A 22,832-nucleotide genomic window follows, 5' to 3' on the forward strand; every position below is an offset into this window, starting at 1 on the left:
AAGTTACTATATAAATTTAGTGTTCAGCTGTCCATGCAAACAACCCAAATAATTCTTCTAAACTGTTTAATCTAACTAGCATTCATTTCCTGTTTCGACACTACCTGAAATCAAGATAAATATTCTATAAAAACAGGCAACACTCTTAAATAATTCACATAAGAAATTTAAATTCCTCTTTGTTAATCCTATCAGTGACAATGAAAAACCATCAGGAGTAGTTCCTTTTAATTAAACCACACTAATTAATTTTCAACCAACTTTCAGGATCAAAATAGATCTTGAATTGAGTGACTTTTGCATCGCCACATCAGTGACTCCTGCATGGCCACAGCAGGCTGCATCAACTGGTCTCCCTGCAGCCTGGACTACAGCAACACAACGGAGACAACGAAGCAGAGAGGTGGTGAACTAAGCAGGAATGGTCAGAGAAGGCGTCCAAATGCTTGCTGGGTACAGTTTGTATAATTTTGAGAATTATTTGTTTACACTTCTAATTACAAAGGTAAGGAAATTCTCAATTGTGGGGTTTTTAACTAACTCTATTTTTTCCACCAACAGCCTATAATTAAAACTAAAATAAACATCAAGCTTATTCCCTGTCTTTGCTGTCAGTTTTGCATCAGTGGGGCCCCATACACCTTATCCACACCTGGCCTGTGCCAACGTGACACAGGCTGGGATGCACGATGCTCCCCACAGACCGGAGCCCCTTTTTCGCTTACGCAACTGCACCGGCAGCCCGAGCTTTGGGAACGGGAATAATCCGGCTTGGACAGAGGGAAGGGGAAGAGCGGGCACACAGGAAATGCTGCTAGGCATCGATTTTGAGGGAGTGGGGGGTGTGCCATTTTCCTAATTTAACTAGAGGAGAAATCGGGCGGTGGCAGGCGATGAGCTGGTGTGACACTGCAACTATGGCCTCGCACAGCGCGGCGACAGCAAGGGCCGCGGCTGAGGGGAGAAGCACGCCGAGGGGTGCACGATGCGGTAGCACCCACTGTTGGTAGTCCAGGGCCGGCGGGAGCGGCCCGGCCCCTGCAGGGTGCTGGATGAGACCGCCCGGGCACTGCTGGCAGCAGCCGCCATCTTGGCTGCGGGCACGCCTCAGCGCACGCAGGGGCGCCATGTCCGTTAAGGGCGGCTGCGGGGCGCGGGGGCTCTGCGGCTGCGCCCGCCCGGGCCGGCGCCCTGGGCGCTGTAGGTGGGGTCCGGAGCCGCGCTCCCGCTCTTCACGGGGCCGGGGGCTGGCAGCGGGCCGGCGGTACAAAGGGCCCCGGCTGGGTGCGGGGTCGAGGGGAGCCCGTGAAGAGCGTGGGAAGAGTGTAGCTACTGGTTGAAATAGAAGCCTGCACGGCCTCGCTTAGGGGATGTTTTGCCCCACGGCGTTCCAGGATGGGGTTTGCTGGGCTCCACGCCTGCTGCCATCCCGTCCGGCGGCCCCGGGCGGGAGCGGCCGCCCTGGGGCAGCGGGAGAGAGAGGTATTGGGCTGCGGGAGACTCTGTCGGAAAGGTTTGCCTGCAGGATGAGGGAAAGGGAGTTAGAGTTTGTTCTTCACAGTCTCCAGAAATAGCTGTCCCCGAGAAACTTTCCACGTGGGGAATTTTCACTGAGAGATGCCCCAGATTTCAGTGGGAGATGAGGCTGCTTCTTTGCTTCTTTCTAGAATGAAAAATGTGATTTGCATCATTGGAGATTTGTAGCAACAATCTCTTTTCGCTCTCAGGAGGCCGTGAGCAGCAACAACAAGCTGTTGCCTGCCAGGTGCGAACGCCTTGTTTTCCTGCACGAAGTTCAAAGTTTTGCAAGAGGTCAGAGGTCTGGGATCCAGGTGGTTGAGCTGGGTAAGCTGTTAACTCAGGTCGGGTCAGCTGCCTTTTTTTTTTTTTTTGTTGTCGGTTATATATTACTCTACTCAGACAGTGGGGCTACCCATCTAAAATAAAGAGCAACTAGCAGGACCTCAAATGCTTGTTTGTCTGTAATGTATTATCACCATACAGGGTTCATACTAAATCACAAGTTTGTAGAATAACTTAGCCTGAAAAGGGCCCTTCCTGTGCCACCTGGCCCAGTCCCTTGCTCAAAGCAGGGCTGGCCTTAAAAGTTGTCTGGGGCCTTGTCCAGACCTGAATTAGGAGCTCCCTCATGAGTACTTCACTTCCTGGAAGGTAAAATGGTTGCAAACTGCCTGTATCTGTTAACTAACCTGCCGCCTTCTCTCCATGTAGAAGGGAGCACGCACTACAGACTACTCTTTCCAAACAACTAACAGGTGTGCTCAGCTAAAAGCCTTGGGAGAAACTTGGCAGAATGAAGCCTGTCATCGTGGTGCATGGTGGAGCTGGACGGATCTTCAAAGAGCGAGAAGAGGGATGTCGTGCTGGCACTGTCAGAGCTGCGCTTCAAGGTTATGCTGTCCTGAAACGGGGAGGCAGCGCCGTAGATGCTGTTGAGGAGGCAGTACAGTCAATGGAAGATGATCCTCATTTTAATGCAGGTAATTTTTCGAGAATTAAGTGGGCTTAAAATCGTCTTGTATTTCAAGTGTTTTGCCCTGATGCTTCTGAAAATCCTGACTTGCATTATTATTGAATTATGCACATTGCAGTGGAGTAAATACTAGTGTCAGAAAACAGTTGATTTCTCAGTATAAAACATCATGGCGTGTGCGGCAGTTTCTCATGAGTACGCTGAGGAAATTGAGTTACTCTGTTCTCATTCTTCTTCTCCCATTTCATTCATGTGGAGCTGTTCATTACTGTGCCATTTATATTCAGTTTTAAGACACGGACTCTATTATGGAGTATATGTTTAATTAACATTCATTTTCAAGGCACTTGGATATAGCTTGCAGCATTTGTTTAAGCCTTAACACTTGTCCTTTACCAGAGGAATGCTGTTCTTGGGGATTTTGGGTGTTTTTCTCTTCATTAATGCTTACAATTAGTTATTTTGCAAATAACATTACAGAAGTAATGCAGTAATGGTATATGAGTCATGCATCTATACTGAAAGAGTTCATAACTGGATTTTCTAATGAGTAACGTAAATTAATGTTAGTGGAAGTTGTCAAATATTTTCTCCTCTTGATATGACTTGTTTATGATTTTGATAAGTTTCAACCAAAAAAAAAATTCTCACCAACATATGTCAGGAATAAACATGGAAGGAAAGACCTGACAGTGATCAGTGCTTTAGATAACATAACTATTAGTTATGTGCTCAGTTAGTTTGCAGAGGTTCATTTTTTCCTGCTTACCTTGCAATTGAGAGCAAGGGAGAGCTTTTATTTCATATGAAACTTTCAGTGTTTTGTTACTGACTTGGGCTGAACATTTTGATTTTTAGAGTGTCCAAGCTGAAATCATGAAGCAAACTTAGACGTGTGGTGTGTACTATTACATAGTATCAGGGTGGCATCCTCTCATTTACTTTTTACTTAACTGGACTTGAGCCTTAAGCACTTGTTCAGGTTTGGCTGTGCTGATCTAAGTGTGGCAAATAGTCTGGTAATCACTTACAGATATCTAATTGTCTTAACGCTCATTAGATACAGCTGCTCACAGTAGCTGGCAAAAATGAGGTGAAAGCTATGTGAAGAGGACGCTGATTGGAGTGGCTGTTTAAAACTCATGGTGTGATATTTATCTTTATAAAAGAAAAAATCTGGTTTGCTGTACTATTTTCTAGGAAAACAGATATTGCTAAGAGACAACAAGGAACATGAGGAAGAATGGGCGTAACGATCAGGTTGTGTCCTTTTTTGAATTACAGGGTGTAGCCATTCTGTGTAGGTTCATCGTGATGTTGGCTTGGTAGAAGGACTCAGAAGCTATACTGTTGTCTAAAACTACCATTTTAGTGACTTGTGCAGCATAATGAAGTCATCCAGTTCTGCTTGTGATGAGGAAGTGGCCTTGGTTATATTTACCTCATGTGATTTCTTTGGCTAGCAGTGTTCATCAGCTTGGTGTGAATACTGCAGATATATGAATTGACACTGTATTGGTCCCTGCACACTCTTCTGCAGCCTTTACAGGGCACAGGACACATCTGTCTATCTGTAGACAGAGGTGACTGGAGTACTCCTCTCAGTACCCTACATGTAATTTAGCTAATCTCGTATGTTCATTATTTATGTCCCCTTAGATTTTCTGTCTTCTGTTGTCTCTGTTCTTTTCCCAGCCTTTTGCTTAACAAGTGAGCCAAATGTTTTTGTGTTTTTTTCAGCATTGCTGCCAATGGATACCATGCCCTTGGCGGCTGGTAGTCCCTACCCATTGCTTTGAAAGGTGGATGAAAAGGCAGTCTGTAACCATCCTATTCATCCTACCTGAAGTAACCTGAAGTTCAGTATCTAGCTTTGTTGTAGTGTACAGACTTTCATGGTGGTCAGTGGAATGAAAAAGGTGACTATACAGTTAAGATGTAGAAATTGTGGATGCCCCATCCCTGTAAGTGTTCAAGGCTAGGTTGGGAGGGGCCCTGAGCAATCTGATCTAGTGGGTGACATCTGCCCATGGCGAGAGTCCCTTCCAAACCAGGCCTCTCTATGATTCTATGGCAAGTGGGATGAATTGTTCTTAGAGAGCACCTGTCTCTCTTCACTAGCTTAAGAGGAGGCTTTTGTAGGAAGCTGCCTTTGATTGAAGAAACTGTCTGCATCTGTTTTCTGCTCAGGAAATTTTAGGAAATCCTAAACTGTATCCCATGAGAGATGTCCAGTAGACATACGATACTATTAATGCAGTGGTGAAGGGGCCTGGTAGAGTTTCCCTTGGAATAGTGGTTCTGGTCACTGATACTTAAGAATCTCCTAGTTCTAGTGGGAATTTCAAGGTCATGGGCTAGAAAGCCTACCTTGTCAAAGGAAGTTAAGAGTATGGCAGGGTTTAGCTAAGTAAACAAAGAGTACTAATTCCTTACCAGCATAAAGGAAGAACTGGAAGAATTATGTTAAAGCAGATGGCACAAGGCAATTAACTTGTAAGCTCTTTACAGATCAGTGTAGTCTAGAAATTAACACATTGTGAATGATGCAGGGCTGAACTCTGGAATAGCTTATGCAGTCGCAGACAGGCAAAAAATAGCTTTTGGGGAGTGTGTCTGTATGTGGCAGGGGAAGTTTTGGAGATTACAGGAGGAGGATTACAGGATTTTGTTGTCTCTTGTTACAGGGGATTTAACTTCATATGTTCAGGTCTGAAGTACAGTGGTATAGAAGTCTTATGTCAGTTATTAACAGTGGTTTCTGACCTGCTTTAATACTCGTTTAACAGAAAGAAAAAAAATTGCTTTAGCTATCTGCAGTGTTCAGGTCTTTCTACCTGAGCTACTGTGTAAATCTGCCGTGTTTTGGTTTGGCTTTTTGCTTCTTTTTAGGTTTAGTCTTCACCATCCTTATTAGCAAGGCTTGTGCATTTGATGACTTAAAACCTGTTATTCCCCTGTGATACAATTATTGGCATTACTCAAAAACTCCACCCTATTTGCATTGTCTCTTTTTTTAATCTCATTAATTTTCAGTTAGGTTAGTAATAGCACTGATAATTATAGAAGAAAATAACTACCCAACATTTTATTCCTTAATTTTTATTTTTTTAAATTACTTTATCTACTGGGTTTTTTTGGCAATGAAGAACTTATTTCAGGCTTTTGCTACAGTAGTGAGTGGATGCTTTTATTCTGCTGCATTATTTTGGCAGTTTCTTGGAGTGCTGTATGACACTAATCTGTTGATAGGATCAAATGCTATAGCATTTCTTTGGGTTATGTTGTATCCTCCTTTGGAAGAACTGTAAGGTAAAATACTTTTGTGCACTGAAAGTGATCTGAGGAATAAAGAATTCTGTTCGTGATTGTTGTTTTAACTTTTGGACCAAGTATATAATTTGCGATGTGATTGGAAGTGTTTTTCATCTTACAAAAAATAAAACTTGATTTTTAAAGTAGATGTTGTACTCTGTGAGACTTCTCTTAATGGCTGGATTTTGTGGTAATACTCAGCAGTGTTTCTGCTGAGATACTTTCAGTAAGTCAGCAAACTGGGAAAGAGAAAAGTTGCTTGATAAGAGCTAATAATTGAATCACCTGGTGGTTAGGTCTTAATGACTTTCTTCTCTTTGTCTTCCTCCCTAATTTTTTTTCTTTTGTCTTTAGGTTGTGGATCTGTTCTAAATGAAAAAGGTGAAGTAGAAATGGATGCCATTATAATGGATGGAAAAAATTTAGACTCTGGAGCAGTATCTGCAGTTAAATGCATAGCAAACCCAATAAAACTTGCTCGACTTGTTATGGAAAAGGTATGCTGATTATGAAGCATGTTTTTCCTTAGAACTTCATCCAGTGTATTGATACACATCAATGATGATATTTGTGTAGTGCTTTAAGGCAGGAAAGAAGGGAGAAATGGATGAAAGTGTTTGGAAGCTATGGTCATGACCATGAAGCATTTTTATTTTAAGGGTTTTTGAGAGATATTTATAAAAAAAAATAACATTCTAAGAAAACATAAATTCTGCTTTCTCAAGGAGAAATTGAAATGTGCATGTTGGTCTCCTGTAGTTCCACAGCTGGTGTTCAAGATATTTATTTTCTTTATTTTGTTCACTTGTTTTTTGAAGAGCTTTTATGCTGGCACTGAGTCTTCTGCTTGATCTCGCAAGATTACAGTTGGATAATACAGTGTTCACTTTGCAGTGAAAGGGCACTGGATTAAATGACCCAATTACATATTTGGCTATGTAATGCATTCTTACATTGTTCCAGATAGTCTTCTCCATTGTGACCTGTCAGATGGTAGCTCTAGTGCAAAGTTGTAGTCTTCCAGCAGTAGAGGGTAACAGTAGCTCTGTTGGGTGGTGACTGATTTTTCAAGAGAATCAAATTTATCAGGGCAGCAAAATGGTTATTACTTGACCTTCTACTTAAGATCAGTCCCACATTACTCCACTAAGAAGTCCACCTAATATTTACCACAACAGACTTCTCTTATTTCTCAGAAATGGTGGCTACTGGTGTGCGTCAGGATGGAGTAGATCATTTGTGTGATATTTGCATGTTTTACTTGGCAGTGATCAAAGAGTTTGTACTGTCTTTGGAGTTTACACTTTTCATCCTGCTCGTGCAGCTGCCCTGTTGTTGAAAAGGGTTTCATATTCACTTACGAACAAAGAAGACTTTTATGTTTCTTTAACCTTTTAAAGTGACTTTTGAGGAAACTAAACCTCTTTTGGTGATCTATAAAGATGATTGAAATTTAATTTGTCCTCAGTGGCCTCCAAGGCAGATAGGATTTTTTTGTGTCCATTATTGGAGAATAGTCCTGTTTTTAAAATTAGAACATTTCACTAAAATATTTAATATAAATACTTTGTTTTCTGGAAGACATACGTTTCAGTAATGTTAAAACTTGCGATGAATAAGGGTTTTTTCCTTCAGCTGGCTTTTATTTTGTCATTCAGCTAGAACAATAGTAAGTATAGGTGGTAGACAGCTTCACAAAACCAAATTTTTCAAAATTTGTGAATGTAGGTGAAGAGCTGGGGGAGAGATGTCGTTAACGTGTTGTATTTCACTTAATTTCATTCTTGGAGAACTTCTTTTAATGCCCGTTGTTCGCTTCATATTCCAGAATCACTGATTTATTTTCTTGTCTTGTCCATGACAAAATCCTATTTATGTGAACACAATATTGTTGGATTTTGAGAACATAACTTTACAAATTCTGTTCTAAAAATCAAAGAAACAAAAAAAAAAAAAAAAGGAAAAAAAACCCCAGCAAACAAAAAACCCTCTCCTTTGTCCATCTTGTCTCTTTTTGTCATTGTGTTGTTTCTGGTGTTCAAAAGTTTTGAGGCTAAATTTGAAACAAAATCATAAATTCTACTGTACAGGAACAAGTATAATGATGTAGTCCTAAAACCTTAACATTTTTGCCCAGATACAAAAAAAAATCTCTGTAGATGATAAAGTTCAAATGTAAATGGCCTAAATTGCTTAATATAGCTCAAGATGAGTTTCTGCTCCTTTTCCATCAGGTATTACAAATGGGAATACCAACTGATTCTGCTTTTCTGTTCATCTTGGACAGGAATTTTGGGACACCAAACCAGGCTATTTCACAGTTTATTTCATAGTGTGTTTTGTTTTACTGTGCATAATTAAATTTTTTTCAACTTTGTGACCAGTTGATAATAAGACTGTAATTTTCCTGGGGTCTTAAGCATGTGTAAGTATTTTCTAGTGGTTTTGAGATGCCTCAGTGCCATAAAGAATTTTGAAACATGCAGTTCCCGAAAACAAATCAACCAACCAAAAACACCCTCCCATCTGCTTGTAATTGTATTTCCATCATATTATGGAACAGTATGGGCTCCATCTGGTGGCCAGAGTAGTTCCTCGAGATTGTTCTTGCACACATTTATCCCTTTGTGATGTCACTTTGCCACTGGGCTCAAACTTGTCCAAACCTGTCAAGTAGAAAAAAGGAGGGCACCACAATAATTTCTATTCAGCATTTACTGTGCTGTCAGTCACAGAGCTTCTAGAGGTGCAAGTCTTTTACTATGTTCACTAATGTTACAAATTCTTGAGAAAACAGTTACATGTTTGTTGAATTATTCCTGTTTGTAGTGAATGTTAGAGAACTAATTTATTGCTATATATGAACTGTGTATGTGTTCCCCTACTATATTTGCAGCCCTTTACATTAGACAAAGGAGAATTTAGCTTAGAACACAGACTTCTTAATGCAAAGGGCTGGATTTTTGCTGTGCTCTGCGCTGCCAGAATTGTCAAATTAAGAACTGTGAGGATCTGAATTTCAGGTCAGCTGCAGAAGTTTGGGAGATTTTCCCCATTCCCCATGAAATTAACTAAACTTGCCAGCATTTCTTCTTGTTAGTAATATGTCTGGAACGCTTTTTTTTTTTTTTTTTTGTCCTTTTGAATTACTTTTTATAAATGTCTCCCAGAAAAATTAGGCGCTCTAATTTAGCAACCGTATTCATGAAACTCTAGACAGATGAGACAGAAAAATTTGTGTTGTTCTACCATCTCTTTTGTTTGACAAGATGTATTGGAGAGAACTTCTTCAAGTAAGGACTGAAAAAGAAAAAAAAAACAACCACAAAACCCTATCATAGAAGCTTACTCCTCTTTATGCAAGTATTTCTTGTTTGTGCAGCTTAGAAAGGTATGTTATCTGAATCTGCATATGGGAGGGAACACTTGGAAGAAGTTTTTAGAAATAACTTCCATTTATTATGGTAAAATACAGTAAAAAACTGTATTTTTAAAAATCTTATTTGAAGGACCATATAGCCTTAATTGCTGAAGAAATCAAGTGATGGAGGACACATCCTCCTGCTACAGATAAAGACAAAAGAAAATTTCAGTGTCTTTCCTAAAAAAAACCCCACCAAACAAAAAAAACCCACACTCAGATAAAAACCAAAACTAGTTTGAATTTTGGATCGTATGCTTCTGATTGGGTTAGTGGCAGTGGCAGAGGGGGGCAGTATTGCACAAAGAAGTTGGCTTTCAAGTCAAAGAAGACTACTCACCAGCTTTGTTAGAAATAGGTAGGTCTTATGTTAGAAATAGATAGGTCCAGTAATGTCACTCAGCACATAACCCTGATGTCCACTCTTTCACATATACAGAGGACTTATTCCTTTTAACCTTTATTCTTGTTCCCTAAAGCAATACTCTCATGAATTGAGGATTAATTAAAAGGCATTTAAATTTTGGAAAATGTTTGATTCAGGGCCACATCATCAGGAATGTTTCTGAAGTGCAACCACATTTCCCTCCTCTGTAACTGTCCAAAGGGGTTAGTGCAGAGGCTGTGATAGGCTTAAGTAGAGATCAGTGTCTGATTTGGGAAGATGTTTGTTTGTAATCCTTTAATAAACAATGCAGTGCTATGGGTTGGTCATGATAGGGATTACTTGTCATTGCTTTAGAAATCAACAGAAGTTGATGGTCTGCAACACTGTAAAAATCCAAAACTTTGAGATCTAAATGTCCTGCAGAATATAGCATGACACAGAAATGCCATCCTGGCTTCTGGCTGAGAGCTGCATATGTGCCACTTTAGTGCTCTGCAAGGCTCTGCTGGCCTGCAGAGCCTCCAGCATCAAGTGGTTCTACTTTTTGGACCTCAGCTGGTGCCTGTGTGCTGTGCTGCTGCATGGTTATAAGAGCTTGCTTGAAGTTAGGTGCTGTGCTCTGAAATTACTCCATACTGTACAGTCAGATCACTGCTCCTCCAAAACCTTCCCAGGCTCTGATGAGTGATTAAGAGCTGTACAGTTGTGCAAAAAGTTGATGCTTACTTTTTGACATAGATTAAAAAAAAAACCAACAACCAAACAAAAGAAATCAGATTTTAGAGCTACTACTAAAGTTTAAGGATTAATTAAACAAATTTATCTGTCAAGTTTTTCTAAAATATTAATTAACCCAGCTGTACAAATTTTGAAGCATGGAATTAACTAAGGTTGTTGAATTAAAATCTGGTCAAAGTGCTCTGTAAATAAAGGAATGCAAATAGAACTCGCAGATGTTCTTAGAAGAGGGCAAATGTATTTTGGTTGAGCCCATTAGAACAGTTTTCTGTTCTTAAATTTGAAATTCTGAGTCTATAAGAATAGCAGCTAGTTGAAGGATATGTTTAAAATAAAATTGTTCTGCTGATATTAAGAAGCACGTCAGTATATGATATTTACATTTATTGGTTATTTTACTATGTGTAATGCCTTTAAATGGAACAGGAGTTTATTTACCATTCCTCTAAGTAAAATCCTTCTAGATTTCTTAGTTAACTGGACTAAACAGTTAGTTATGTAGTGATTTGGTGATTGACTGGAAACAGTACAAAGAAGTTGCATATAAATTAGCAAAAGAACAAATTTACCAATTTTTCTTCTCCCGTTAGAGGAAGTGTGCACTAGATAAATGCAGTTTTCTACTAATGATGAAAGTTTGTACCTGTGTTTTGGAGAGCTGACTTTTTTCAGCTGTAGTGGAAGGGGATATGGACATAGAAATTTAGACAGTTTAAAAATAAAATGTGGAATTTTCTTTATGTGGCTACATCTAAAAATAAAGAGTGATTGTACAAAGCTGCTCAGTACAAGACAAAACAAGAACTGTCAATGAATCTCATGTCTGTCTTCTGCAGACAAAGCACATGCTGCTGACTGATCAGGGTGCACACCTGTTTGCTCGGACCATGGGTATTCCTGAGATTCCAGGGGAGAAACTAGTAACTGAGAGATCCCGTGAGAGATGGAGGAAGAACCTTGAACCAGATTTCAACCCTGAAGATTTTCAGAAGTAGGTAAAATTTTTCTTGAATTCATGTAATTTAATTTGTGCTACCTGGTTACCAAACACAACCCACAACCAAGAAAACCAACCAAGAAAACATACAAAACCAAAAAAACCAACCAAACAAACCCCCTTGAAGGCCTGTATTCCAAATGTTACATGGTTTGATACGGTCTTTACAGTGTGTCTTCAGTGAAAGTACTGGAAAATCAAGCTTTCAATGAATTTGCTCAAGTTTAAATGACTGGAACAAACTCTAATAAACTTGTTGCTGCTTAAGGAGATTGTTTGTCACTTTAACGTAGCATAGGTTTTACAAAATCAGAACTTGTTATTCCTCTTAAAATCGCCAGTTACAGAAGAGCATAGAGCAGCTTTAAAAAAACAGCAGGTGTAATTTTGTATAGTTCTTTTCCATGGAGGAACTGTGATTTTAAAAAACCTCCAGTACACATTTCAAAACGAGTCCATGAAAAAAATTTAAGAAAGCTGATCTCGGTTAAGTAGATGATCAGATTTGTCTTTAAACTGGACTAGGTAGTTAAATGACATCAGATTTTGGCCAGTAACTCCTTCCGAGTGCTGATCGTGACTATTGTTTATGAAAAGGAATGAAAAAAATGACCAAGAAGTTCAGTGGTGGGTATGAAGTGAGATGCTACTGGATGGTATCGCCCGACAGCAAAACGAACGTCACTTGAAAAACAAGCCAATCTCATATAAAGTGAAGGGGAAAGTGAGGTGGACATGAAAAGGAATGAAAAACATGAGGTGTCAAAAATGGGGTTTATGCCTGTGAGGTGGGGATAAATACCAAATTGTTTTGAGCTTCCATTTGTATGTCAGTGATTGTGGCGCAGGAAAGCACTGTATTACATTACATATATGCTGTACTACGTGCTGTTCATCTGGGTTTTTTTTAAATAGTAGTAATGAGAGAAGCAGAACTGAATTTGTAGATCAAAAGAAGTAAATTTCTTCTGTGGGCATGTTAATTAAAGACTTCGAAACAAGGCTATAAACTACAAGCTGTACGTTACTTTCAGTAGATTGCTAAAAGGAAAAAGAAATTAATAAGGCAAGCATAAATATGGTCTTGTAAACAAAGTGATGTTGTTCCTTGACCATAAGGTCTCAGTCATAGTTCATTTTGTACACAAAAGGAGTTTTCTTTTGATACATGGTCTATCCAAGGACTGTGTGGTATTGCCATTCATGATGAAGAATTTTGAGGATGGTGTAACCTCTACTGCCACTTGGTCTCCTACACATATCAGTTGGAATGGTATGGCATCTAAGTCTTCATTCATTCTTCGTAACTGCTTAATTTTTAAAGTTTTTTTCTGATAACAGTGTTAGGCATCTTCAATTTCAGCATTGTCTTGCTCTGGAATATCTGATAATAGAAAACTTGTGTATCTCTGAAGGGGTCAAGACTTTTTCTTGTGTTGGCCACTCTGTTCTTTTTCTGAAAACCAGTGCCCAAAACATCAGCACAAGTTCACAAAGTTGAAAACAGGTCTTTTTTTATGCAAGCTCATTTCCTTCTGTATCACATGTGGAATATTCTTTTTCTCTGTTATGTCCACAGTGATTACACAGAAACTTGCCTGAGGCAAGCAGACAGAAGGTGAAGTAGTGTTAGTCAGAGGCAACATAATACCAGATCATACTGGGAATTTGAAGGTTGATGTGTACTTAACTTCCAGTGCTCTGGTCCTCACAGTGTTGGAAACCATGGGGTTTCATAGGCTTTCCAGGCCAAGTCTGGCGTCTCCATGAGAGATACCTTTCTTTTCTGCTGATTAGGAGCCTGCATTCATTTATGCTAAAAGCTTAGGATTCCATTGCATGTACCACATTCCATCTTGCGCACCTTTTGCTGAGAACAAGGTGTGGTTTGATTTATCTGCAGTCTCTCACTCCAAAGATTCTAGCCATACCTTTGATAAGAATTACTGGAGGTTGCCTTAGAACCCCACAAAAAGGGAGTTGAGTGTGCCTGTAGTAAATGGGCTCCTAGCCCCTCTGTGAATCACACTGCATGAATAACTCCAGGAGGTGTTAAGTAACAAGGACCCTGACAGCAATCAACAGAAAACCCTACTACTGATGCAGGGCTAAGAGACAAATAGCAGATACCTTATTAGTTGAATGGGGATGGAATAAGTACATGTCACTTCATGGAAACTGGATAATGAAAGATTTAGACAAGAGGGAATGAATAAATCCAACTAATATATTTTGTATCACAGTATATGCAGTATATAAGAATAATTCTTGATTGAAGAAATCCCTAATAGCATCCTCTGGTATACCAGAGGTCCTTGCTCAGGTTTTTGCTACTGTCAATAACTAACAATAGAGATTGCATTATAGTATGATATCTCTACTTAGGCAGTTTTGCCTGCCTTGGTAATGTTTTGGAGTCAACTATCCATGCAAAAAACCTGTTTATATCTTCTTAGCCTTTGTTCTGAAGATGAACAAAGAAAAAGTTACACTGAAGCAATAAAAAAGTTTAAAGGAGCAGTAAGAAATACAGTATAGTTGTTTATTTGCTCCACTGCAGATAAGGTATGTTGAGTACACTCACTTTGGAATTTATCAACAGTTGTGCTCTCATACCAAAACAGATAGCTGCTGTCTGTGTGATCTGTGTGTTTTTATTCTCACAGTTTCTTAAGATAAATACTTACCTAGAAAAATATACATCTGGATGTACCTTTCTTAACTTCTGAGGAGGTTGAAGGGTGCTGCATGAATGTGCAAGAGAGTACTGAATTTACTCATGTTCTTTTCAGCAAATCATTTGTAACAGATGGATGGGTGGGAAGCCCATCTGCACTATCATATCAGTTTGAGATGAGGTCCATATCCACAGAAATGTCAGAGCAGTTTGTAAGGCCTGTGATTCATCAGTCAACTTTGAATTGCTGTGAATGAAGTGTAGGGACTGACAGTATGATATTTTACATAAGCAGGAGCGAACAGGAAGTTGGTTTTCTGAGAAAGTGACTGTGGGTTTCACGGTACACAAGGACTTTGTCTGACTTAATTAGCTGAGATTTTATGGAGCTATAGAGAAACCCTCACCAGTGTCCAGGCAACTTCCCAAGATATTCCTGTTCCAGTTGCCCGTTGAGTTAGTTCCTTGAAGGGTTATTACAAATTCTTTTCCTGTGTGGAAGGATGCAGATTATGCTTGCTTTTTTTTTTTTTTTTTTTTTTTTTTTTTGGTATGCTTCTAGCCAGATAGTGGTTTATGTTCCTATGTGAAATGCTGGAATATGTGGGTATTTAAACTGTTGCTTCTCACTAGTGTCTTGCTTCTCAGTGTAGCAACTGTTACAGTACGTTAGAACAGGCTTTTTTTTCTTCGAACATGACTACACATGTATGTTTTGAGCAGTCTATCGTATATGTCTTTTCTGTGCTGAAGAAATAAAGCAATAGCTGAGACTTCTGTTATCTTCAGTGCATGAAGATTTCTAAACTGATGTGCGGTTTCAGCGGATTCTACTGGCCAAGTGATTTAAACCTCAAGATTGCTTAGCTACAGAGTACAAAGACAAAAATATGTATTAATGATGCATTGTGAGCAGTACTCGTTGAAAGGCACATAAATAACCTTTTTTTTTTTTTTTGTGGCATTCAAACATTAGGGGGAGTAAGGAAGAGGAAAGAGGAGGAACAGGAAGGAAATGATTCAGTACGTGCATAACATTACTGTCCTTTTCTGTATTCACTTATTTACGTACATTGTCATTAATAATTCCGGTTAACCTCCTCTTGAGACAGTGGAGCCAATTGTTGCATCTTGGAGTTGCCATTTAGGGGAAAGTTGTGTGTCAATTTGTGTGTCAGCCAAAAAACTACTCCAGAACTATGATGACTAGAAGTATTTCTGCCCTGTCTGCTTTTGCTTTGTGGGTTTTTTCCTCCCCAAGTCGAAGTTTCCATGCTCTGAAGGTAAACAAGTCATGGGGGGAGATTAAAAAAAATGAGTGTTTTCTACTCTGTTAAATATAAAGTGAGAATTGTTACATATTACTTGTTATTTTTGCAATGAGAAGCATAGCAAAAATAGCTTTATGATGAGCAGTACTTCTTTTGTAGTAATCTTTTTTAAAGCTACCTGGAAAATAAATGCAACATGCTTTGGCAGGTATGCTTTAATTCTATCTAATTTTGTGAACTGTTTTTCTTGGCAGAGACCTTGGAACAGTTGGTGCTGTTGCTATAGACAGTGAAGGCAATGTAGCTTGTGCAACATCCACTGGAGGACTCTCTAATAAGCTGATTGGCCGTGTTGGTGACACAGCATGCATAGGTATGGGGTGTGGGATCTTACCTTTCATTTTTTTGGAGGTTTCTCATTTGAAGAAAGAAAAATAAGTATTGTACACTCTCCTTTTCATTAGTGAAACACACATAAATACTAGTACATCTGGAGATCTAACATTTGGATGTATAAAAGCTCAAGCTTCTTACAGCATGGAGATTGCAAGAAAGGATTGGGAGTAGAGGTGTGGTGCTGTCATTATTATTGTCATCCAACACTTTTTTGTATGGAAAATGTGGATGGAAATTTCTTTTTTCTGCTCTTTCATAAATGTTAACAGTTTTTTCCCGTGTTTCCTTTCTGTTGATTCTGATAAAGCTGTGGTTTTTTACATCTATGCTTTCAACTCAGTCAAAAAATGTAGCCTACTCTATATTAAGATGCTGTTTTCTTGATACTTAAGGAAGTAGGTGTAATTGCAATTACTATTTGTTTTATCAGTGAATGAGAATTATAAAGTGACTGGCAACTTTGAGTAAATTCCTGTTCTTAGAGAGCCCTGATAAGACTACCTCAGAGCCTAATAGATGTGTTGTGGAATAAAGGAAATATTTTAAGAGATCTCTTATCCAAGTATAAAGAAACACTTAAAATCCTTTCCACAGACTTCTTCCTCTCATGGAACAGACTTGTCATTGATTGCTTTAGGGTTCTACCATACAGCTGGGATTTGGAAAATAATTATTTTTAGTAAAACATGTTCCAAACTCAAGTAGGACTACTGTTGGCAGTATATGATTATGAAGAAACTAGTACTATCTTTATTTTGCACATGAAGTTGCTAACGTTTTGGTACCCTCTGCATTTTGACTATTGACTATATAGTCAAAATATATGTGACTATATTTTCAGCTTCATTTCTAGCTTCAGCTTTCTGACTGCAAATATCCTTCTGTGTAGGTTATGTTCAGGGTTCCTGTAGTTTGGGACATGGTTCTATGAAGGACAAATGAAACTAGGTGCTGTTGAGCATATTGCTTGTAACTTTTGGTCTCACTAGACATCTGCAGGCTTGGAAACAGAAAAGCTGTGCTTTTAAACATCAGAGGTTTAGTAAAGGGGCTTTGACAGACTGATTGTGGCAGTGTTTTTCCATGTGTAAGTCGGGGTCCATTGAAAGGGTCTGATCAAGAAAGTACATAAGGGAAGAAACTTTCATTGCTCTTCTAAGGCTCTTTCCTGTCCCCCAGTACCTTGTTTATAATGCTGTGGTATGTTTCTTTCTAGCTCCTGGGAAATATTTTTCTTAGGAGATGTGCTAGAAACATGGGTATTGAGCAAGCAGAAGCTTCGTGGAGAGCAACAGGGTGTGGAATGTGCCAGCAAAACAAGGATGGGACAAAAAAAAGGGGAGGGAAGGGGAGTTCAACAAAAAAACCACTCTGCTTGTGATGAGGACTTTGAAGGTTCTTCAGGGTTGCTTTGTGAGGTTTCACTAGAACCTAGGCTCTTCAAATCTTTTACAAGTTGTTGTGCGTAAGTTCCCCTCAAACTTTGGACAGTTCACCAATGTCCTCACAAGATCTTCCTTCATATCTTCTCAGTTGGTAATGTTGTGTGACCTGGCATTCTGCGTCTCATCACTATCTTGCTGGTCCTTAATATACCCTCCCTTGCTGTTCTGGAAAATATTTTTGCTTATCCCTGTGGAGTGTTGGCCTGCTTCTGCTTCTTGTACCACAAGCAGATCAGTAGTCTCTCTCAACTTGGCAACTGACTTGCTCCCACAGTTGTTGATCTCTTTCATATATTTAACTTTTCAAACAGGCAGAAATGAGAAAGAAGCATTAATGACACTTTGCTCCCAGAAATGCAGAAAGCTAATGGACCTTTAGGATGAAATGTTCAGTACCTATTTTAAACAATGAAAACAATCATGGCTAGGCTTCGTGAATGAAGATTTAGGAAGAGCTTGTAAATTATATTATAGAACTATAATATAGAATTTTTCTTTTTTTTTTTTTTTTCCCCTCTGAAAAGGAAGTGGAGGTTATGCTGATAATCATTCTGGTGCCACTTCAACCACAGGACATGGCGAGAGCATTATGAAAGTGGTCTTAGCCCGACTGATCCTCTATCACATGGAACAAGGTATATTCCAAACTTCCTGTAAGCCGAAATAACGAAGATATGAAACGTTGATAATGACAGGTTTCAGTTTATCTACTGCCATGCTAGAACAGGTGTCAGAAGAGTTGCTCCCAGGGGTATGTGTGATGGGTCACATCTCTTTAAAAACAAAGTGAAGTACTAAAGTATTTATAAAGCTAAACTAGCTGAAATGGACAGAATTATCTCTGCTGCCTGATACTTAATCATGCTTTAGATCAGTGTACATTGAAAGACATTACTGTCTACTTTGTTTAACTGAAGTTCTCTTTAATATTTTTTCCCAATTATAAACTAAAATTTTGTGAACAGGAAGTAGAAAACAAGTAAAAGTAAGATACATTTAAGGAAGCAGTAAGGGGGAACGCTAGAGACATATTTGGAACTGAAATTAGAAGATCTAGGATATTGCCTTTCTAATAAACTATAAAGGTCTTTATTTTAACAACTCTGATTAGAGCAACAGAAATTCTTTTAAGACTTTTTAACCGTGATTTCAATTTTCATTTTGTTTTGGAAAATGTACTAAACTGACTGGGTGGGTATGTGGTAAACAGCTGACACAGTATGTCTTATATGACTGTAACATAATCTGACTGTGGGATGACCCTTTGGAGTTTTACCTTCCTGAGTTAGTCTGTCATCTAAACCCTTGATTATGTTACAGCCTATAAACATAGCCAGACAACATACTTGTATTGCATGCAGTTCAAGAATCATTAATATAGATATCACCATTATTTTTAGAAAGTAGTAGCTTCGGGGCAGTACAGTGTAACTTGCTTTGAGATCAACCAAACTGGAAATAATTGGAAAATGTTCAATTTACATTTTCATTGGAGAAGCAGTAAGTAGAGAGACAAGTAACAGCTGAGAATATTTCTGTTATGCCTTATAGAGCTGTTTGCATATAATAGGTGCATTTCTCTAAATCTTTGATATGACAGTTTCAGCATAAAATACAACCTACAGATTATTTCCCAAAGCTCTAACACATTATGCTCTCCCTTACTCTCTATATTATGTCCCTAACTATTCAATTTGTGAATAGAGCCTTCTAAGCTCTATTCAGTCTAAACTGAGTAAAGCAGTTTCTTCTCTGGCTTTAAGTTAACTGCATTGCAAAACCTATGCATTGATAGCAGTTGTCTGGCTTGTGATTAATCAGTATGAAAGGCAAATGAGTATCAAATTAAAAAGTTTATTGAAAAAAAGAGAGGAAAAAAAATGAACCCATGTGTATTAATGTCTAATTGATTTGCTCTTGTTCACCCTGCCAGTGCTTGCTTTACCTTCATTTATCCTGCCCAGAAGTATAACTCAGCTGCCAGGAAAATATGTCAGCAATAGACTCCCCCTGCCCCCCCCCCCCCCCCCCCAAACATTTCCATGAAGGCACTGAAAACAAACTCTCAAGTTATTGTAACTTTTGAGTCCTTGAACTGAAGTTGCATATTCGAGAACAACTACAGAGCTCTCATAATTCTGTTTAGCTATTCAGTAATTCACTTACTAAATATCTTCTTTTGGATGAATGCTGCAAAATTTACTTTCATATTTTAGGAGTGAATTGCTTTGCCATTCTTAGCAGCTGCTGGAATCTTTGTCTTATGGTGGCAGCTGTTGTCTTGGTGAAAAATCAAACAGTGAAATACTGACCCTTTGAAGACAGTGCCACTGACTTGAATAGTCACAGTGTCACCCGTACATCAGAGAAAGGAGCTTTATCCTGTCAGTCACCAGTGCTGTGAATAATCCTGACTCTGATGGTTTTATTTGGTTTTAACTCAAAATTTGCAGGGAAAGAAAGCATGAAGGTTTTTGTTCTGTAACCTAAGCCGCATAACATTACTGAGGGAATATATCTTAGGGCAATTAGGCCAAGCCAACTGCGTTCCTGAATGTTTATTTAAACTGGTAGTGAACAGGTATCTTGCAGCTATTACAGGTCTGTGTGTATGACGTTCACATTCAATTTGATTTATTTAGAAAATATTCCTGTTAATAGAAATTGAGTAATGAAAAGCTAAAGTTACCTTGCTGGTCCTTTGTCTGATGTCTGTTTGAGACCTCATCTTGCCTGGTAGTTTCAGAAGTTTCAGGAAGAGTAATGCTGATTTTTGGTTTTGATAACTTATGGCAATGTGAAGTAATGTGCTTTGAGCTCTGTTGCAGCCAGTGGACTTGGAACAGAGATGATGACTGAAATGTTTGATTGTTTTGATGTGGGATTTTTCAAATTGTAAATGCTTTAGACCTCGCTTGTGACAAAGCTGTGATGAAAACCTTGCAAAATTGGCATTTTTCCCTTCAAATGATGGCATAAGAAACATTGTCTCTTGAACACAGAGTTGGTAAGTTAGTTTGTATCAAGCACTAAAATGGAATTAAAATCTGAAGCTATTAAAATAAATATTTGCAGCAGCACCACACCGCAGCAGCTCTTAGCAACTGTCCAGAGCCTTCCTATAAACGGTTTGACTGGCTCTGTGGGGAGGGGTGAAACTTGGAGTTTTAAAACTAGTGTCAGGACAGATGCCATGAAGTGATCTTATTTTTCTTTTCAGGAATGTCACCAGAGGTGGCAGCAGACACTGCATTAGACTACATGAAGACAAGAGTTGGGGGCCTGGGGGGTGTCATTGTTGTCAGCAAGGCAGGAGAGTGGGCAGCAAGGTTCTCCACCAAGCAAATGTCCTGGGCTGCTGTAAAGGATGATGAGCTGCATTATGGGATTTGTGCTGGGGAGAAGCATGTGAAATCTCTTGATGAAGCACTTGTATCTGCAAGTGAGGGACTGTAAGCATGAAGAAATGTTGGCTGAGGAGGAATGAAGATCTCCAGTTTTCACTGGAGGACAATGACAGTTGATTTTATCTTTCTGAAAGATCTGTACTTTTTTGTGGAGTGGCATTGCCACATTTACATTCAAAACAAAATCTGGATGTAGTTCTCTAGTGGACATGGATATATTAATACCTTTGTGAAGTCAGGAGATCCTCCTTTTCTAGATAAGAAAGAGAATGGTCAGTAGGTTTTGTGGTTAGCATGCCATAATCCTACATTAAAGGGAGCCTGAGTTTCAGTATTAGAGAAACTCCTTTCCATGCCCATTTTCAGAGACTACTGCCAGGATGATTTGAGAGATGAATACCTATTAATTAAAAACCGAATTTTGAAAATCCAGAGTCTTTTGAGCAGCGCTCCCATGATAACAGATTGCTGACTGTCAGTGACGTACCACCCAAGAGCAGTGAAGAGTTAAGACTCAGTCATCGTCACAGGCTTGAAGTAACTGTCAGAGGAAATAATGGAGTAAAGAGAATAACTTTTCTCAGAAAAGAGAAATGTAATACAGTCTAAGGAGCTGTAATTCTGATTAACTGGAAAAATAATTATCTAAAAGTAAGTGATGAAAACAATCTGTACTAAACCAAACAAAACTGCTTCTTAACAAGCTTCTTGTATGAAGTCTGAAACATCTGCAGAGATTTTCTTTTTTAAAAAGAACTGATGTTTTACATTACTTCTGATACAGTTTCTTTGTTAAGATTTTGGTGGGTTTTTTTTTTTTCTATTTTCTGACTCAACCATATAATTCTTTTTGTTAAAAACTGTAATAATTTTATGGATTTCAACTGATGACTAGGTTTCCTCTCTGGGCAGATTTGTATGTTCAAATTGCATGCCATCACTCTGTGGTTTGTTCCTTTACAAGATAGCCCAAATAAACATAAAAAAATCTTAAATCAGGGTTTTAAACCACTAGTCTCCCAACTACAATAAACTGTGTTATTGAGTTGGCGCATACAGAATGGTAGGGTTGCCAAGACTGTCTGACCTGCTCTCTACTTTATCCATGGTTTCTTAGATGTTGCAGATGACTGAATATGGACAGTGATGGTTCAAGAGAAGATGGCACATGCAAAACATAACCTTGTGTACTTTGTTCAACAGAAGATCATGTAGAAAATGGCTACTATCTGATCATCACATGTTAATAAAACAGTACCAGTATTTCTGTTGTGCTTATTGGTAGAAAGAAGTGGCCTTCCTTTGAGTAAAAATTAAGTTATTTTCCCATCTGGGCATGAGATACCAATCCTACAGGGCCAGGCTGTTCTCTGGGGGCAAAAAAAAAAAAAAAAAAAGGCAGTATTGACATAGCTTCATTTCCAAAATACGTCCAAAATATTTGTGATATTTACCTCACCTGTCCATAGTGGAAGATGAAATTCAGGACAGGTAATAGAAAATATGATCTCCATGAGTGCGGTCAAAATTCACTTTGCAGCATTGTTTTCATGAAATTGCTCAAATGAAAAAGAATCAAACTTGAGGGGTGCTTTGTAGAGCTAAATGGTGATACATAGGCATGGATGCAGGCTGTACACAAGAAAACAAGTATCTTGTCATATACCAGCTTTGTCAGATTAGCTTCTCTCTAGAAATCATATACCTAGTAACATTTTCTTTGCTTGAAGTAGCTGGGGGGAGGAGCATTTAGCCAGTACTGCTGTAACACCTGCTGTACCATCTTTGTCAAGCTCTGTTTATTTGTTATGTTTTCCTAGTGGATGTAAGCCTGTTGTGGTCACAGTCCAAGCTGACCAAAACCCAAGTGATGGTTAGTGTAACATCAAGCATAAGCTAATACACCTGCTGGGTGGTTTATTGGCAAGGGCTTGGCACTACGCTAACCCTGACAGTTGGCTTTTGGTTAGCTTTGAACAGGTTCACACCAGCTGAGAAGGTATCGGCAACCACAGCAGCACTACAGACAGGATCTCAGGGAGGTCAGAAGGAGTAGTAAATGTCTACTGTGGTTAATTCACCTTAGCTGTTCTCAGGAATATAATGTAATAAATTCCTGGCACTTGACAAAGAGCATTATCCTCTATAGGTTCTTCTGTTGCTTATCACCAGACTAGCTGGGCACCTTCCAGCAGTGCATTAAGCAGTGTGACTACCCTCTGGTCTGTATGATTTGTTCTGTCTAACCTGCCCCTTGGTAGCATGCTCTATATTCCTTTCGCA

At 39.0% G+C, this 22,832-nt stretch overlaps 1 protein-coding gene across 6 annotated transcripts; it reads left to right on the forward strand.

Annotated features, from left to right (window-relative positions):
* The first annotated feature begins 1,185 nt into the window (after positions 1 to 1,185).
* Positions 1,186 to 21,818, forward strand: ASRGL1 (asparaginase and isoaspartyl peptidase 1). 6 transcript variants are annotated; one of them, XM_032683011.1, is made up of 8 exons: positions 1,186 to 1,204; positions 1,728 to 1,845; positions 2,233 to 2,501; positions 6,164 to 6,306; positions 11,193 to 11,347; positions 15,556 to 15,674; positions 17,667 to 17,777; positions 20,363 to 21,818. In XM_032683011.1, the coding sequence occupies exons 3-8, from the start codon at positions 2,315 to 2,317 to the stop codon at positions 20,596 to 20,598; spliced, it is 951 nt and encodes a 316-aa protein (XP_032538902.1). In that variant the 5' UTR covers positions 1,186 to 1,204; positions 1,728 to 1,845; positions 2,233 to 2,314; the 3' UTR covers positions 20,599 to 21,818. The 6 variants fall into 6 exon arrangements, with proteins under 6 accessions (XP_032538902.1, XP_032538906.1, XP_032538901.1 ...); XM_032683015.1 differs by lacking the exon at positions 1,186 to 1,204 and adding an exon at positions 1,337 to 1,513 and having other exon boundaries at positions 2,270 to 2,501; XM_032683010.1 differs by lacking the exon at positions 1,186 to 1,204 and adding an exon at positions 1,338 to 1,513.
* Positions 21,819 to 22,832: the final 1,014 nt, after the last annotated feature.

Source organism: Chiroxiphia lanceolata, chromosome 3 (genome assembly GCF_009829145.1).
Source record: "Chiroxiphia lanceolata isolate bChiLan1 chromosome 3, bChiLan1.pri, whole genome shotgun sequence".
In the NCBI taxonomy this organism is placed as follows: domain Eukaryota; kingdom Metazoa; phylum Chordata; class Aves; order Passeriformes; family Pipridae; genus Chiroxiphia; species Chiroxiphia lanceolata.